Raw genomic sequence first — 18,728 nt, forward strand, 5'->3', positions numbered from 1 at the left:
GGCTGGTATTGGATAAGGAGGGCTACCCATGCCATTTTTCTCAATGATTTTCAACCATATTGCATGAACCAGATATAACATTAAAACCGCAAGCAGTTTTAAATGACGTTATTTCCGTTAAATGTCATTTTGTGCAGGGACTGTTCTAAACACGGGAAACACGTGGCACTTCACAGGCATACTACAGACACCCCCCAAATATTTAAAGGAATATTTCACTTTTTTTTTTCACTTTAATCATCATTAAAATCAGTGCTCCCCGCCAAAACGGCCATTTTTAAAACTTTTTTTTGCATTGACCCATGTCCCCTGGGGCAGGAGCCAGGTCCCCAAACCCTTTTTAGGACAGTATCTTGCATATTAGCCGTTAAAATTAGCACTTCTAATTTCGAACGTTCGAGTCCCATAGACTTCAATGGGGTTCTAACGTTCGTACGAATTTGGGGTCCGTTCGAAAGTTCTGGTGCGATGTTCTGGGGTGTTCGGCTCATCCCTACTCCTAAGCAACTTGGGTTTTAACCCAAGTCAGTTCTCTGGACATTCCTTCCTAGAAACTAGGCTGATGGAAGTCTGGTTGCTTTGCCACATACATCACAAACCCTTAGGCAGAAATGGCACAAGCCTTCACCAAGCTGGCTCAATAACCACAAGAATCAATAAAGAGTTATTCCCCTGAGTCTTTTGCCCCCTTTTCTTTGCATACTGATCAGACCACAAAGGCACACGTGAGGTCTATTTATGTTGTAAGTCTTGTCGCATGTTTATGTGATCCATATCTGTCTCTGTCATAAGGCCACAACCATAAGTAAGAAGGCCAGTATAGTGGACTGAATTTATGGGACGAGCCTGGAGGGTAGTTAAGCAGCCCACTTGCCCAGGTTCTTTGTTGGTTCCAGTACGCGATACCCTCCAGCCTTCCCTTTTTTCAGGGCACTTCTCAGCACTTCCTTCTTCATAAACTGCCCATTACATATCTTGGGTATGCCCCCTTTTTTTACCGACCAGACCACCAAGGCACACTTCAGGTCAATTTATGTTGTAAGTCTAGTAAGTCGTTTGTTTATGTGATCCACATCTGTCTCGGTCACAGGGCCACAACCATGTGATATATATATATATATATATATATATATATATATATATATATATATATATATATATAATATATTTAGATACGCTATGTGAATGTGAAAGTATAACAAGCATATAGTGGTAGTGGAGTTTTTTTTTTTTTTTTGTGTCTTCAAAAAGCAGAAATGAGTGGTGATAACATAACCCTACATAAGATAAAATAAAAAGATTTATAAAAAAAAAAAAAAAAAAAAATCATCTTTCAACATTGAAACGGCATGTTTTACATAAAAAAATTAAATAAAAATATACCTAAGTGAGAAATTTATCATGAGATAAAATGGAAATGGAGATAAAATATTGTATCCATCAAAGGGCTCCTTTACACCTATGCATTAATGCATGTGCAGAGGTTTGCCATTGTTTTTAATGGAGCTGGTTCACACATAAGCATTGTGTTAGCATGCAAACACACTGGCCAAAATTAATGTTCATTTTCCATTCATCTATATAAATATTAATGCTTTGAATAGGAATGGCAATGTATGTCAGTGGATTAAGAAGAGCATAAAAACGCACCTGAAAATGCTCTGCAATGTAAGTGCATAAATGTGAATCCTGCCATAGTGTACTAAATATTTTATCAACAAAAAATTCTTATGTTTGCTCTCTACCTTAATTACAGTTTCCTACAACCTCTCCCCTTTTCTCTCTTCTGCATTCCTTCCTTTTTGTCCTTTGCAGCATCAGAGCGCTGATCTATTTTCTTCCACTCTGCAGCTATCATGCGAATGCCCTGCCATGTCTTTACCTTAATGGAGAGCTGTTGCCTATTTCTGCTTGGGGGTGCCCAAGACCTGACATAGCCATCTCCCAAACAATTTCAAGTGCACATTCCTTATATGTTGCAGATTACCAGTATTATCCTCCACGTATGGCTATACAAGGTGGACAAAGCGCTGAGATGGGGAGTGTGGGAAAAAATGTATTTTATCACCAATAATTTTTTAATACAAACATACATGCTTCAGAAAGGAAGTAATTGCTTCACAAATCCCTATAGCTATTCTATGCAAAAATTTGATCAAGCCCCTCACATTGGCTACACTATAATAATTTGAATAGCTTAAACAAATAATAATAAAAAAACAAACAAAGGCATAAAACTGTTTTCTTTTCACACCCCTTTACAAAGACTTTGATTTGACATAAACGACTTTGTATAGATACTTGGTTGAACTAGAACATTGGTTATTTATACAAAATCACCTGCTATTATCATTATAAGCATTAATTGAACTAAAGAAATAGTATTTTCAGTTCAGTAATAGCACGCAAAGATGAAACAAATGAAATTGTTTGAATTATACTTAATAGTTTGAATTAAAGGACTGCCTCATTTACAGCTATAAATCGTATCATGCAGACATGTCATTGGTGAATGGAAGAACCTGCAGATAAATCATGGTGCTTACTCACTGTATAATGGTTCCAAAAGCAGTATAAAAAGACACCACTCCAAATGTGGTGGACAGTGAAGAACCAGCATCCAGTGTTCCGTTTAGCTCAACCTATTGACTGACAAAAATGTCTGGAACAAAAGGCAGTGGAAAACACAGCGGTCAATCTAAAGACCATGATTGTAAGTAAATCAGCCTGTGTAGCTACAGATACAATATATAAATATAGTATACTTCTTATTTATAAAGAATGACTGTACATATTTGATGGAAGATTCCAGTGGCCTAAAGGACCCTTTATGATATTGTAGCTTCAGTAGAAACATTTAATGTAAATAGATTTAAGTGAGTGAGCCATTTGAGGGCATTTTGATGAAATTGTGGTAATTTGCCTGGTTAGGTTACTCGGTAAAATTTGAATTTGATTTCATGTGAGGCATACATTTCAGTATTCTGTGTTACATATATCGTTATTATTTATTTTTTATTGGTACAGGGTAAATGTTAGATTTATTTTAGATGTTATATGAGTTCTACATGAATCTAAACACAACTGTGCCAATAACTCCTCTCTGCCTCAACCCCTTACCTTTAGAGACGGGGTCCTCCCTGTGCTAGGCCTGCTGAGTGTTTTGTAGGGTAAAACAGGGATACCATGTTGAAATCTAAAAAATATTGCTAAATTTTCGAGGATTTTTTTTCATAAATCTACTAGCTTGTAATGTAATAATCCATTGCCCTAGAAGGGACTAGACTATGTTTAGATTCAATATTATACATAGGAAGAATATAAATAAATGCTTAAATTGTTCTGTATGATCTTTCCCAACAGCCGACATTCCTGTAATGCAGGGTCATGATGCACACCAAGCTTCATCTAAAGGTACAAATACAACAGTTATTAAAACTGATGACTTAGCAGTTTAATACATTAGTTTAAAGTGCTCCTACCTTAACATAAAAAGCTCATTTGGCACCAATAATAGTTTTATCAGTTATTATCTGTCATTTATGATGGAAGTTCATAAACAAAGGCATTGCATTCCTTCATTTGTATATTTTTTTCTGGAGCCATCAATCTTTGTTTCTTTCAAGTATTTTCAGCAATAGACAAGTTCAGTTACCAACTAAGGCTTTACAGCTATGAGCAATAAAATGCTAAATTAAAGCCACCGGCACAAGAATGGTACATATTTCACTGAACTTAGGAACATACTGAAACTATGATGTTTATGAACTAAAAAGTGCTTTGAGCAAAGCACTTGTTCAAAAGAGGAGCTATAAGAATAGAAATATGAGGTCTGCTATTGGTAATTGATTTCTAAAGGTGTAAGCTCTGACATAATTGTTTTATTACTTAGGGACACATTGGGGTAGATTTACTACAACTAGTGCACCCAGAATCTGGTGCAACTATGCATGGTAGCCAATCAGATTCTAACGTCAGCTTGTTAAATTAAGCTTTGGCTATAAAACCTGGAAGCTTATTGGTTTTAATGTTGAAGTGAGTCTGATTCTCTACAGCTTTAGTAAATAAACCCCAGTGTCCCAAAACAAGCACATACATGCTGTATCAAGTGTCCCTAAACTTAATATGGACATTCTTGTTGCACATAGTAAAGAAAGGATAAGCATGACAGCCTCAAAGTCTGCACCTTGAAAAACAAGTCAGAAAAGGCAGCCTCAGTATTTTTTTAACTGTTTCCATTTACATGAAGTAATCCATAGCAATCAATCAAGCTTCATGTTGTGCTGGTCAAACTTCAACAGTCTTTTTGGTTATTATGGTTATGCACTTTGATCTTTTCATTCTCTATACGTCCAAAATTTACAAACACAAATTTGCAAAACTGTACATTAAAGCCCAGGGAATTAAAATTGAGAAGCAAAGTCTAAAGCCTAGTACACACCAACTGACAGCTCAGATCGGAGCCATCTCCCCTGTTGAGCTGTTCAGCCCCCCTACCAGAACACTCTGGTCAGCTCTCTTAGCCATTGGCCGAACGACTGGATTCTGTCGGATTGGCTGCCATACACATGGGCTGAATGTCATCCAGTTAAGTGTACTAAGCTTAACTCCAATCAGAATGTTTTTTACCTTCATGCATAGAATGCATGAAGGTAAAAAAACCTTAAACCTTTAGAACCACTTTAAATAACTGCATTTGCATCTATTAACAATTGCATTGTTATTGGGATAGCAGTAAAGGCAGAGAAGGCTTTACTTCTTTCATATTTCTTGACTGCATGTGCAGATTGCTCAATACCCTAGGACCCTCTCTCTGAGTCTCATCTGCTGGCACAGCACTGCCAGGATGCTTAAAATTACTAAAGTAAATTGATTGAATCAACATGAATTTCTGGAAAATTTGTAAAGAATTACATTTTACTGGTAATAGGTTAGCAACAAGTCCAGTTACTTTAATTGCTGCAGGTTTTGTCAGGGGGTGTGGTTTTGGCACATGAGCAAGGCAGGTATCACACCTGTATCGGGAATCTTCCTGTATTTTATAAACTAAATGTAGAAGAAGTGATTTAGCTATTTTCTGGATGTATGCAATAAGATAAACACTCATGGCTGGAATAATGACTGAAGCGTGAATAAATTAATAAGTTGTTGCAAATCAAAAACGAGTGATTGATGATGAATGGTGGTGTCACGAGAATCTAAAACCCCACAGGCAAATATCACTTGCTAATACTGAAAAAAGATATATTAAATCAGTTAACGATATACTATCATAATACCATGTAGATCCACTCAGTGATGAAAGTTGGTGACACAAATGCTATAACTAATATAAATGAGTGACACAAATATATGCAATACAAAGTCCAAGTGCAGTGAATGAATTGCAATCCTTGATTCCTTAAGTCCAAATAACGTGTTCTCCATTTAAATCCCACACAATGCTGATTTAGGGTGGAAAAGTGCTCCCTCAAATTGTAGAAAAGTAGTTGACCCTCAATGTCGTATGACAAGAGAGGTCAAATGAGCGAGTGCAGTCTCTATGACCAAGGGATCCATGAAATAGCTACAATCATAGTCTCCTTGTTGCCATCTATGTTTCCAGAGTGCACCTCACAGCAATCAAAACGAAAACGGGCTCCACATAGCGTGATATTGTTTAGACTCTTTATGTAAAACTGTGTCTTAAATCTTGTGATTGGGAAGATCCCTTCTTCTATATGTCCCCTGACCACTGAAACCAGGACAGAACTTGATGGAAAATTCTAATTTCACAGTTGTCACCGAAACAGAAAATTGGGTTTAGAATGGGCATCATTTAGAGTAGGCTCAATATAAAACTGACAATACTGTCTCTGACTGCAATATGTCTACCCTGATATTTTTTTTACAGATACAAATATAATCCTATAAGCCCTATGCCAAGCACATGAAATTTAATGCATGCAATATCCACAATTTTAACAAGCATTGTCATTGACATTCACATTCATTAATACAGACCACCCCAGAGGAATGTACAAAAGCATTTTAATACAACTCTTTGTAGACAGCAAAATACTTTATATTAACACATTCAAAAATAAACAAAGCATTTACTATAACTGCCTTTATAGAGTGTATTTACACAGAAAGCCTGAGAAACTTCCACACATAATTTCATGACAATAAAGTCTAAATATACCAAGAAATGTACACACAATATTGTTATGCAATAATTTACAAACAGGTCCCCAAGTTTCAAAAACTACATATTTTTGGATATCCTCAAAACTAGCTAAACCTAAAAATTCTGTTTGTGGCAAACATAAGTAAAGCTTACCATCCACTTATGTATTATTATTGTTTAATCCGAGTCACTTGATTTTTTAAAGTTCTTTCAAGGGTTTTTATTCAATATATGCAAAGAGAGATCGCACAAATGCTTAAAAGTATAACATGTATTAAAGGCAATGACAAATACAGATAAAGATAAAGGAAATATCAAGAACACTTAACTAAAGGTGCTTTTTCCCACCATGGAGTCCCATAACATAGCACAGGTGATCAGGACTAGTGATGGCCGAACGGTTCGCCCGGCGGTCGTTTCGCGGCGAATTTCCGACTTTCGCCGTCCGCGGGTTCGAACGCCTTTTTCCGTCGTTCGCCCCGGCGGACTTACGTGTTTAATGTATACAAGAACTTTAACCTTTCGTGACACGTTTATCATGTGTTACAGGACAACCAATTGAGACATGACAGCTCATGGACACTTGGACATTCCCCCTAACCTATAAATACACCCGATCCGGTGGCCATTTTACATTCTTTCTTCTGTCACTGTAGGGAAAGGATCCTGTGTGGAGTAGGGACAGAGAAAACGCTAGCTATTTGGTACACAAAAGTTCTTTTCAGGACTGGTATAGGTGTTAGGTCAGCAGCCTGAGTTTCTTTTGTCAGTTTAGATAAAGGGACAGAGCGCTGTATGCTGCTATTTTAGGGACAGCTCAGCCAGATTAGTCTTTCTTCATCATCATCATCATCATCATCATTAGCTGTTACTATCAGGTCCACAAAAGAGCTGTTCCAGCTAATCGTTCCAGCCTACTCTTTTTTGCCAATTTGTATAGGGACAGGCAGGAAGCAGTGTGTCAGGCAGTGAGGATAATTTTAAAGACTTGCTGTTACTATTAGTTCCACAAAGGTTCTTTTCAGGACTGGTATCAGTGGTACGGTAATAGGCTTGTACACGTATAATATTCTTTCTTCCAAATATAGAAAGAATATTATACTTGACTGCTGCCCTTCTGCTGCAGTCTGCTAATCATTCACAACTCACTTGTTCCACAAAGCTCTTTATCAGGACTGGTAACTTGGTCTGTCTAGGGTGCTACGGTACATAGGCTTGGGTGCGGTACAGTCTGCTGTTCTGTAAGGACCGCTATCGGTCCACAATACATAGGGTTGCCGTGCACTACTGCTGACCGCTGCCCTATACTGCAGCAGTCCTTCAGCGGTATAGGGACTGACGCACAGTCTGCTAAACACTAATACACAACCTGCTTGGTCCACAAAAGTTCTTATAAGGACTGGTAACTTGGTATAGGGTGCTACGGTACATAGGCCTGAGTGCAGTACAGTCTGCTGTTCTGTAAGGACCGCTATCGGTCCACAATACATAGGGTTGCCGTGCACTACTGCTGACCGCTGCCCTATACTGCAGCAGTCCTTCATTGGTATAGGGACTGACGTACAGTCTGCTAATCACTAACACACAACCTGCTTGGTCCACAAAAGTTCTTATAAGGACTGGTAACTTGGTATAGGGTGCTACGGTACATAGGCCTGAGTGCAGTACAGTCTGCTGTTCTGTAAGGACCGCTATCGGTCCACAATACATAGGGTTGCCGTGCACTACTGCTGACCGCTGCCCTATACTGCAGCAGTCCTTCATTGGTATAGGGACTGACGTACAGTCTGCTAATCACTAACACACAACCTGCTTGGTCCACAAAAGTTCTTATAAGGACTGGTAACTTGGTATAGGGTGCTACGGTACATAGGCCTGAGTGCGTTACAGTCTGCTGTTCTGTAAGGACCGCTATCGGTCCACAATACATAGGGTTGCCGTGCACTACTGCTGACCGCTGCCCTATACTGCAGCAGTCCTTCAGCGGTATAGGGACTGACACACAGTCTGCTAAACACTAACACACAACCTGCTTGGTCCACAAAAGTTTTTATAAGGACTGGTAACTTGGTATAGGGTGCTACGGTACATAGGCCTGAGTGCAGTACAGTCTGCTGTTCTGTAAGGACCGCTATCGGTCCACAATACATAGGGTTGCCGTGCACTACTGCTGACCGCTGCCCTATACTGCAGCAGTCCTTCATTGGTATAGGGACTGACGTACAGTCTGCTAATCACTAACACACAACCTGCTTGGTCCACAAAAGTTCTTATAAGGACTGGTAACTTGGTATAGGGTGCTACGGTACATAGGCCTGAGTGCGTTACAGTCTGCTGTTCTGTAAGGACCGCTATCGGTCCACAATACATAGGGTTGCCGTGCACTACTGCTGACCGCTGCCCTATACTGCAGCAGTCCTTCATTGGTATAGGGACTGACGTACAGTCTGCTAATCACTAACACACAACCTGCTTGGTCCACAAAAGTTCTTATAAGGACTGGTAACTTGGTATAGGGTGCTACGGTACATAGGCCTGAGTGCGTTACAGTCTGCTGTTCTGTAAGGACCGCTATCGGTCCACAATACATAGGGTTGCCGTGCACTACTGCTGACCGCTGCCCTATACTGCAGCAGTCCTTCAGCGGTATAGGGACTGACGCACAGTCTGCTAAACACTAACACACAACCTGCTTGGTCCACAAAAGTTTTTATAAGGACTGGTAACTTGGTATAGGGTGCTACGGTACATAGGCCTGAGTGCGTTACAGTCTGCTGTTCTGTAAGGACCGCTATCGGTCCACAATACATAGGGTTGCCGTGCACTACTGCTGACCGCTGCCCTATACTGCAGCAGTCCTTCAGCGGTATAGGGACTGACGTACAGTCTGCTAAACACTAATACACAACCTGCTTGGTCCACAAAAGTTCTTATAAGGACTGGTAACTTGGTATAGGGTGCTACGGTACATAGGCTTGAGTGCGGTACAGTCTGCTGTTCTGTAAGGACCGCTATCGGTCCACAATAGATAGGGTTGACGTGCACCACTGCTGACCGCTGCCCTATACTGCAGCAGTCCTTCAGCGGTATAGGGACTGACGTACAGTCTGCTAAACACTAATACACAACCTGCTTGGTCCACAAAAGTTCTTATAAGGACTGGTAACTTGGTATAGGGTGCTACGGTACATAGGCTTGAGTGCGGTACAGTCTGCTGTTCTGTAAGGACCGCTATCGGTCCACAATAGATAGGGTTGACGTGCACCACTGCTGACCGCTGCCCTATACTGCAGCAGTCCTTCAGCGGTATAGGGACTGACGTACAGTCTGCTAAACACTAATACACAACCTGCTTGGTCCACAAAAGTTCTTATAAGGACTGGTAACTTGGTATAGGGTGCTACGGTACATAGGCTTGAGTGCGGTACAGTCTGCTGTTCTGTAAGGACCGCTATAGGTCCACAATAGATAGGGTTGACGTGCACCACTGCTGACCGCTCACCTATACTGCAGCAGTCCTTCAGCGGTATAGGGACTAAGAGTTTTGTCACAGGGTCATTTAAAAAATGACATGCAGAGGAAGAGGCAGGCCCTTCCGCAGGGGTGGTAGGGGTAGGGCAGGAGCAACAGGCTTGAGCCAAAGTGGGAAGTTGCAGAAGGTGCGTTCAATTACTTTAAAGGATGCACCAGACTTGGTTGAGTGGCTCGCTCAGCCTTACTCTTCTGCACCCTCCTCATCCTCTCGATCTGCACCCTCTTCTTCACTCTCTGCTATGTGCACCCCCAAAGACACTACCACCAACAACACGACCACCACCACCACCACCACATACCTTCCGCTTGAGTCACTGGAATTATTTTCCGATCCATATCAAGAGGACATTTCTGATGCGCAGCCACTCTTGGTATTGGATCAGGAAGAGGAGGTAGCAACAAGCGCTACTCAGCAGTCTGACGCCAGTACCCAGATCAGCCCAAGGAGGAGGTTGGTCCCCGGTGTTGCTGCCTACTCTACTTATAGCGGTGGGGAAGGTGACGTTGATGATGACGTGTCTAGTGATGTCACGTGGGTGCCCACAAGAGAGGAAGAGGAGGGGAGTTCAGAGGGAGATATGGACCAGCAGATAGGGAGGAGAAGCAGCAATGACTTACATTGCACAGCAGGGACAAAGCAGACTGCAAATGTATCAGGAGCGAGTCATCGACCATGTACGGTCACATCTGGCGCTCCCAGGACACCGGCACATGGCTCCGCAGTGTGGGCTTTTTTTAACGTGTCCGCTGCTGACAATAGCGTTGCCATCTGCAATCTTTGCAGTCAACGCGTTAGTCGCGGTAAGCCCAATACTCACCTAGGGACGACCGCCTTAAGAAGGCACATGAGCAGCCATCACCGAGCCCAGTGGGAGCAACGGAACACACAAAGCCACACTGCAGGCTCTCACCGTCCAGCCTCGTCTTCTACTTCTCCTTCTCCTCTCTCCTCACAATTGTCCTCCACTCCACCTTCCATCACGCCAAGCTCACATTTTTCTGCAAAAAGGCAGGCTTCCGTGGGCCTAATGTTTGAGCGTAAAAAAATGATGACGCCGGATAACCCTCTTGCCCAACGGTTGGCGGCTGGCTTGTCAGAACTCATAGCCCGCCAACTACTGCCATATAAACTGGTGGACTCGGAGGCCTTTCGCAAATTTGTGGCCATTGGAACACCACAATGGAAGGTCCCAGGAAGGAAGTATTTCTCAGAGAAGGGCATCCCAGAGCTATATGGCCATGTTCAGCGGCAAGTGAATGTATCTCTGGCACACAGTGTCGGTGCCAAGATACATCTGACCACAGACACGTGGTCTAGCAAACACGGGCAGGGAAGGTATATCAGTTTTACTGCCCACTGGGTGAACCTTCTGACGGCCGTCAAGCATGTAACCCGTGGCACCCGTGTAGATTTGGTTTTACCGCCACGGATTGCATGCAGGCCTGACTCTTCTTCTCCTCCTCCTACTCCATCCTCCTCCCTCTCCTCCTCAGCTGCCTCCTCCTTTTCCGCTGCTAGCGTCTCTTCCACTGCACCGCCCAAGCTCCCCAGAACCTATTCCACATGCCAGGTGAGACGTTGCCATGCCGTGCTGCGTCTGTTGTGCCTGGAAGCAAAGAGCCACACTGGCCCGGCACTCCTTTCAGCTTTGCGTTCACAGGCAGATGAGTGGCTAACACCGCTCAATTTGACAGTTGGTAAAGTGGTGTGTGACAACGGTGCCAATCTGCTTAGCGCATTGAAACAGGGCAAAATCACGCACGTGCCGTGCATGGCACACGTCTTAAACTTGGTCGTGCAGCGATTCCTTGTCAAATACCCTGGGGTCCAGGACATCTTGCGGCAGGCAAGGAAAATCTCGGCCCATTTCAGAAGATCTTACACGGCCATGGCTCGCCTTGCTGACATTCAGCGGCGACACCATCTGCCGGTCAGACGTCTTATTTGCGATTGCCCGACGCGATGGAACTCAACCTTCTATATGCTTGATAGGCTGCTCCAGCAGAAACGTGCAGTTAACGTCTACCTGTATGAACTCTGCGAAAGAAACGGTTCTGGGGAGCTGGGTTTTTTTTCACCGCGCCAGTGGCTGCTCATGCGCGACACATGCAGACTTCTGCGGCCATTTGAGGAGATCACCAAACTGGTCAGTCGCAGCCATGGCGCCATCAGTGACATGGTACCTTATGCCTTCTTTCTGGAGCGTGCATTGCGTCGTGTCATTGATCAGGCTGTGGAGGAGCAGGAGCGGGAAGATGAGGAAGTCGCAATGCTGGATGAATTCCCAGGGGGGGCTACTCTATCTGAGACAAGTCAACAACAGGAGTCTGATGAGGAGTCAGAGGAGGATGGTGCCGGGGCGGATGAGCAGGAGCAAGAAGAGCATGCTTTAAACCTTTCTGGGATCCCTGTTGTGCGAGGATGGGGAGAGGAGAATGAAGAGGACGACATTATCCTGGATGATGAGCAGGAGCCAGGCCACCACACCGCTTCCACTTTAGTGCAAATGGGGGCCTTCATGCTCCAGTGTTTTAATAGGGACCCCCGTATAAAAAGCATGAGGGTCAAGGACCAGTACTGGGTGGCAACGTACTTAGACCCCCGGTACAAACACAAAATGGCGGAAATGTTACCGCCGTCGCAGAGGGCTGTCAGAATGCAGCACTTCCAGGCCTTGCTTCGAGAAATGCTGCATTCTGCTTTTGCGTGCGCTGGCAGAGGAGCAATTCCCACTCCCAGAGAAGGATTTGCGGGTACCAATCCAACAGCGCCTGCAAGAAGAGGCCGGTTTGAAGATGTGTTGGTGACTTCGGATATGAGGTCATTCTTTCAGCCGACCCATCGACAGGTGTCATCCGGATCCAGCATCAGGGAACGCCTAGACCGTCAGGTGTCCGACTACATTGGGTTAACGGCCGATGTGGACGCTCTGAGGAGTGATGAACCCCTAGACTACTGGGTGGGCAGGCTTGACCTCTGGCCAGAGCTTGCCCAATTTGCAATCGAACTGTTGGCTTGCCCCTCATCCAGTGTCCTGTCCGAAAGGACGTTCAGCGCAGCAGGGGGGATTGTGACCGATAAGCGTACTCGCCTAGCTCACCACAGTGTTAACTACCTCACATTTCTAAAAATGAATGAGGCATGGATCTCGGAGGAATTCAACACATGTGATCAGTAGACCATGTATATGTCTATAAACAATTTTTGGAATCAAGCACACAGACCTTCTTAATTCATTTGGCTCACTTCCCTGACCCAAAAAAGCACACCGTACTATATGCCCCTACCCTCCTCTTTGAAGAGGTTGAGCGGTGTCATATTTCTACTGGGGCTGCTTATTATGAGGGGTTCCCACCATCCCTGTGCTGTGCTGACTTCCTCCTGGGTGTTCTTATTATGAGGGGCTCCCACCATCCCTGTGCTGTGCTGACTTCCTCCTGGGGGTTCTTATTATGAGGGGATCACACCATCCCTGTGCTGTGCTGACTTCCTCCTGGGGCTGCTTACGGTGCTGCTGTCAGCGCTGTATGTCACGGAGCTGCTGTCAGCGCTGTATGTCACGGAGCTGCTGTCAGCGCTGTATGTCACGGAGCTGCTGTCAGCGCTGTATGTCACGGAGCTGCTGTCAGCGCTGTATGTCACGGAGCTGCTGTCAGCGCTGTATGTCACGGAGCTGCTGTCAGCGCTGTATGTCACGGAGCTGCTGTCAGCGCTGTATGTCACGGAGCTGCTGTCAGCGCTGTATGTCACGGAGCTGCTGTCAGCGCTGTATGTCACGGAGCTGCTGTCAGCGCTGTATGTCACGGAGCTGCTGTCAGCGCTGTATGTCACGGTGCTGCTGTCAGCGCTGTATGTCACGGAGCTGCTGTCAGCGCTGTATGTCACGGAGCTGCTGTCAGTGCTGTATGTCACGGAGCTGCTGTCAGCGCTGTATGTCACGGAGCTGCTGTCAGCGCTGTATGTCACGGAGCTGCTGTCAGCGCTGTATGTCACGGTGCTGCTGTCAGCGCTGTATGTCACGGAGCTGCTGTCAGCGCTGTATGTCACGGAGCTGCTGTCAGCGCTGTATGTCACGGAGCTGCTGTCAGCGCTGTATGTCACGGAGCTGCTGTCAGCGCTGTATGTCACGGAGCTGCTGTCAGCGCTGTATGTCACGGTGCTGATGTCAGTGCTCTGTATTACGGTGCTGCTGTCAGTGCTCTGTATCTCCTGCACCCTCTTGTTTGCCTACCCTGGTCCCTGACCTTCCCTCTCCTCCATTGCCTTCATTAGCTCCATAGTCCTGAATTGTCAGAACAATTTCCCAAATAAAAAAAAAATGCTTGTAGTTATCGATCCCAAATTCACCTCATACATGTATTATGCTATTGTCCAGGTGGTGGGACTACGTGCTACCCCCTAATAATTACCCCGTGGCCGCAAATTCGACCTAAAGGTTTGCGAAATTCGCCTCCCATTGAAGTCAATGGAGCCCGCGGCGAACGGTCGTTTTCGCGAACGTTTGTGTCCGTTCGCGTTTCGCGTTCGCGAAACGTCCCGTCGGAAGTTCGTCCATCACTAATCAGGACCAGACACTTGCCTCATGGCTGTTCTGGGTGAGACTGACTTATGCCAGTTTGGGCTGTGGTATTAGACGTGTGTATAAAGAATAGACCACCCCCAAGCCAACTCCCTATGCAATATGACCTCTCAAGGACTTGACCAGTTAATAATAACATTTCTTTGGTATATGGTAGAGTTACACTTATGTCTTTATATGGCTCTTTGATCAGGATGTGGAGGCTTAGAATTCATTAGTGAGACAAAATATTAACCATCAATAATAGGGAAATATGGATATATGCAATTTCCCCAACAATTATGTACTAATATCAATTAAAACTGGTAAAGGACTGATATACCAGGTATGTTTCTAGAAGCTTGGAAAAAATGATTAGGGTCTCAGCATTAATATTATGAAAAAAGTGTGAAAAAGGCAATTCTAATTTGTATCAACCAAAGAAACATAACTAATCCACAAACTATTCTTTATTCATTTTTTCTTAAGGTACCTCTCAGCATCAAAGCCATGGAGGTCATGATGCTGGAAAAAAAGGACAAGAACATAACGATGGTGGATCTAAAGGCCATAAACAACATGGAGATCATGAGGATGGCTCAAAAGGTCCAGGAAGTCATGATAATGGCTCAAAAGGTCATGGAGATCATCATGAAAGCTCAAAGGGGCATGGTGATCAAAGCTCAAAGGGCCATGGCGATCATGATGATAACAAAGGCCAGGGAGGCCACAACGATGAGTCCAAGGGTCACAGTGAAGATTCCAAGAGCCAGGATCATGGTAGCCAGGAACATTATAAATAGAGTCAGCATTGTCTCAGCAGTAAGAAAGACAACTCCATTAACATGGATTACATGTTTATAGTAGATGGAAACAAGCAAGCACATTTTCTATAAATAATTAATCACAATTATGACATCATTTATTATCAATATTACTGTTTGGCCTCTGCTACAAATAAAATATGAGAATATGCAATGGAGTCAAATCCTGTGTCTGTTTAAATAACTGTCAAAATTTTAAAATGTTTGCAATATTTAGACTTAAAGTGGATCTTTAGTCAGAAAATTAAGTCCTACTAGCCCACTTTAGGCTGCCCCTCTTGCAGGTATAGCTATATAAAACATTACAAATAAGTGCCTATACTGTTTAAATCCAGTAATGCACTGTCTCACCCTGCTCTGCACATGCTCAATTGCTCTATAGTTTTAGACTTTTCAAGAATTGGTGGAGGTCGATCTGATGACAGCCTTAAAGCGGAAACCCTCCTATCCTTTAACCACTTGCTTACTGGGCACTTAAACCCCCCTCAGTCCCAGACCAATTTTCAGCTTTCAGCGCTGATGCACTTTGAGTGACAATTGCGCGGGCATACAACACTGTACCCAAATGAAATTTTTATCATTTTTTTCCCACAAATAGAGCTTTCTTTTGGTGGTATTTAGTTACAGCTCGGAGTTTTATTTTTTGCTAAACAAACCAAAAAAGATGCAAAAAAAAAAAAAAAAAAATCATGTTTTAATAGTTTGTTATAAAATTTTGCAAACGGGTCATTTTTCTCCTTCATTGAAGTGCGCTGATTAGGCGGCACTGATAGGCTGCATTGGTGGGCACTGATGGGCTGCATTGGTGGGCACTGATGGGCTGCATTGGTGGGCACTGATGGGCTGCACTGGTGGGCACTGATAGGCATAGTTAAGGCGGCACTAATAGGCACAGATAAGGCGGCACCGATGGGCACAGATAAGGCGGCACTGATGGGCAAAGATGGGCACAGATAAGATGGCACGGATGGGTGGCACGGATAAGTGGCACGGATGGGTGGCACGGATGGGCACTGATAGGTACCACAGATAGATGGGACTGATGGGCACTGATAGGTGGCACTGATAGGTGGCTCTGATAGGTGGCACTGCTGGGCACTGATGGGCGGCACTGCTGGGCACTGATGGGCGGCACTGCTGGGCACTGATGGGCGGCACTGGGGTGCAGCACCTTTGAGGCAGATTGGGTGGCACTGTGGGTGGCACTGTGGGGTGGCACTGTGGGTGGCACTGTGGGTGGCACTGTGGGTGGCACTGTGGGTGGCACTGTGGGCACTATGGGCACTGACAGGGGGCACTGACGGGGGGCACTTACTTTTTCTTTTATTTTACTTCAGGATGGCACTGCGGGAGGCAGGTGGGCACAGGCAGGTGGCAGGTGGTCCCTTGTATTGATGGCCGTGATCGGGACTGATGTCCCGATCACGGCCGCCGGTGATCGGCTTTTTTTTTCTCTCCTCGCGCTGTCAGCGCGAGGAGGAATAATAGCCGATTACCGGCTCCGTTCTATCACATGATCAGCTGTCATTGGCTGACAGCTGATCACGTGATAAGGGGTCGGGATCGACCCCTTACACGGATCGGTGATCAGGCGAGTCTCACGGACTCGCCGATCACAGAGCGCGCCGCGCGCGCCCCTCAGGGGGCGCGCAGGCCGCTCGTAACCAGGACGACGTCAATAGACGTAGTCCTGAAAATGTAGGTCCGCGCTAATGCCGTCATTTGGCAATAGCGCGGATCTGAAGTGGTTAAAGCAAAGGAAGCTGCTTCTGTGTTATCTGCAACTGCCATATTGATGTACATGTTATTGGTTATGACACAAGCCATTTGATGTTTGGTAGTTTGGTTGAGGACACAAGCAAATGTGACAGTTAGCATTCCAGGAATGTAACTGTTTTTTTAAACTGTTAAATTGATGGGTTTGGTTCCACTTTATGATTTACTTACTGTTCGGGGGCTTTTGGCTTCAGCAAAATGGCAGCCTCAAGTAAGAAGAAACAGAAGCAATGCTAAAGGCAACTTACAGCACACACTAATTTTGGTAGCATAATTAATAATGTGGAATGTATGTACCTAGCTAAAGAACGTTATTTTGTATCAAGTTGTTATGGATGTTATAAAGTTTGGCTTTAAGAAATTAGACAAAGCCCCTGCTAAGAAGCAGGAACAGAGGTATCAAATAATAGAACTGCTTGCAGATATGTGGGTCAGATGTGAATAGAGAACAATAAGACTTGAATACATTCTGCCTGGATGTTGGTCTAGACCACATAAGCTATGGCCTATAGTACTAGTCGATGTCCCCTAGTGACGTCCCCACTATTGATTTGTTAAAAGCCGCTCGGCTGTTATACCAGTGGAGTGGGAGGGGACGTCTCCCCCCCCCGCTGCCTCCCGTCGCTCTTCCCAGGCCTCCCGTTCCACCGGAAGGCCTGATCGAACATCCACAGATTCTGACGGCTAGTAAAAGACTGGAATGATGCTGGAAATGGCTTTGTTCCAGTCTCCTGGATGTAAACATGGAAGCGACGTCACAACGTCACTTCCTGTTTACTCAGCTGTCAATGGCGCCGGATTTTAAAAAATATACAGTATTCAGATTTCAGTGATCTGAATACTTTGAAGTGCAAAGGAGGGATTGGAGGTCTTTTAGACCCCTGATCCCTCCATAAAGAGTACCTGTCACCACCTATTACTATCACAAGGGATGTTTACATTCCTTGTGACAGCAATAAAAGTGATCACATTTAAAAAAAACAAAACACAATTTAATAATATACAAATAAATAAGAAACAATGTTTTGTTTTTTTCAAAGCCTCCTCATCACCGCGAGCTTGCGCAGCAAAGAAAACACATTGCGTGCAATTATAAAGTGTGACATGTTTGGTATCTATTTACTCAGCGTTTCACATTATACAAAAAAATTGGGATAACTATACTATTTTATTTTTTTTAAATTCATGAAATTGTCCCTTTTCCCTAAAAGTGTTTAAAACACTGCTGCACAAATACCGTGTGACATAAAATATTGCAACAATCACCATTTTATTCTCTAGATTCTCTGCTAAAAATATATATAAAAATATATATATATATATAATGTTTACAGATTTTTATTTTCAGATTTATTATGATTAGCAACTGATCTAGGGGACTGAAGTACAACAGTCTAGGTACTTTACCCACTATCTTGGAATAGAGATAGGATTAATGATCCAATCATGAAAAAAAATATATATTTTTCAGGAAATCAAAGAACATAGAAAGTTAAACTGATGTCGGACATAAACAGTCATGGCATGCACAGACAAACAAGATTGGCATACAGATATTTAAGTAAAATGAATGTTAAATGTGACCTACAGAACCTAAAAGAGAAATTGAAAAAATTACAAAGCATTAGAAGAGCGGCAATAGAGAACAAGCAGAACTCAACAAGTAAAGCAATCTACTCTCATTTACAGATGTGTTGATAAGGGTTTAGGAGACAGTGGATTTCCTTACTAAGAAGTGAGTATAAAGTGATTATTAAATTTTTTATTGCAAGTGTATTTTATCCTTACTCTCTATTTAAAATAGAACTAGACTATTGGTGTTTTTAGATGACTGGGGGTCTATGGAGACTTTCCTAAGGCTGCTTT

The 18,728-nt window shown here is 43.8% G+C and overlaps 1 protein-coding gene across 1 annotated transcript; it reads left to right on the plus strand.

Annotated features, from left to right (window-relative positions):
• Positions 1-2,577: 2,577 nt before the first annotated feature.
• On the plus strand, positions 2,578-15,240 carry LUZP4 (leucine zipper protein 4). Its single transcript, XM_077453842.1, has 3 exons — positions 2,578-2,713; positions 3,364-3,414; positions 14,752-15,240. The coding sequence occupies exons 1-3, from the start codon at positions 2,659-2,661 to the stop codon at positions 15,063-15,065; spliced, it is 420 nt and encodes a 139-aa protein (XP_077309968.1). The 5' UTR covers positions 2,578-2,658; the 3' UTR covers positions 15,066-15,240.
• The last annotated feature ends 3,488 nt before the right edge of the window (positions 15,241-18,728 follow it).

The sequence above is a fragment of the Lithobates pipiens genome, unplaced genomic scaffold, assembly GCF_037356315.1.
Source record: "Lithobates pipiens isolate NorthernLeopardFrog02 unplaced genomic scaffold, aLitPip1_a1.2 Scaffold_25, whole genome shotgun sequence".
Classification (NCBI taxonomy): Eukaryota; Metazoa; Chordata; class Amphibia; order Anura; family Ranidae; genus Lithobates; species Lithobates pipiens.

What these genes read in the sequence shown, in the direction of transcription:
- LUZP4 (XM_077453842.1), top strand. Translation starts at nt 2,659, where the DNA reads ATGTCTGGAACAAAAGGCAGTGGAAAACACAGCGGTCAATCTAAAGAC. An exon ending in TCAATCTAAAGACCATGATT is followed by an intron (nt 2,714 to 3,363) that starts GTAAGTAAATCA and finishes CTTTCCCAACAG; the next exon opens with CCGACATTCCTGTAATGCAG. An exon ending in ACACCAAGCTTCATCTAAAG is followed by an intron (nt 3,415 to 14,751) that starts GTACAAATACAA and finishes TTTTTTCTTAAG; the next exon opens with GTACCTCTCAGCATCAAAGC.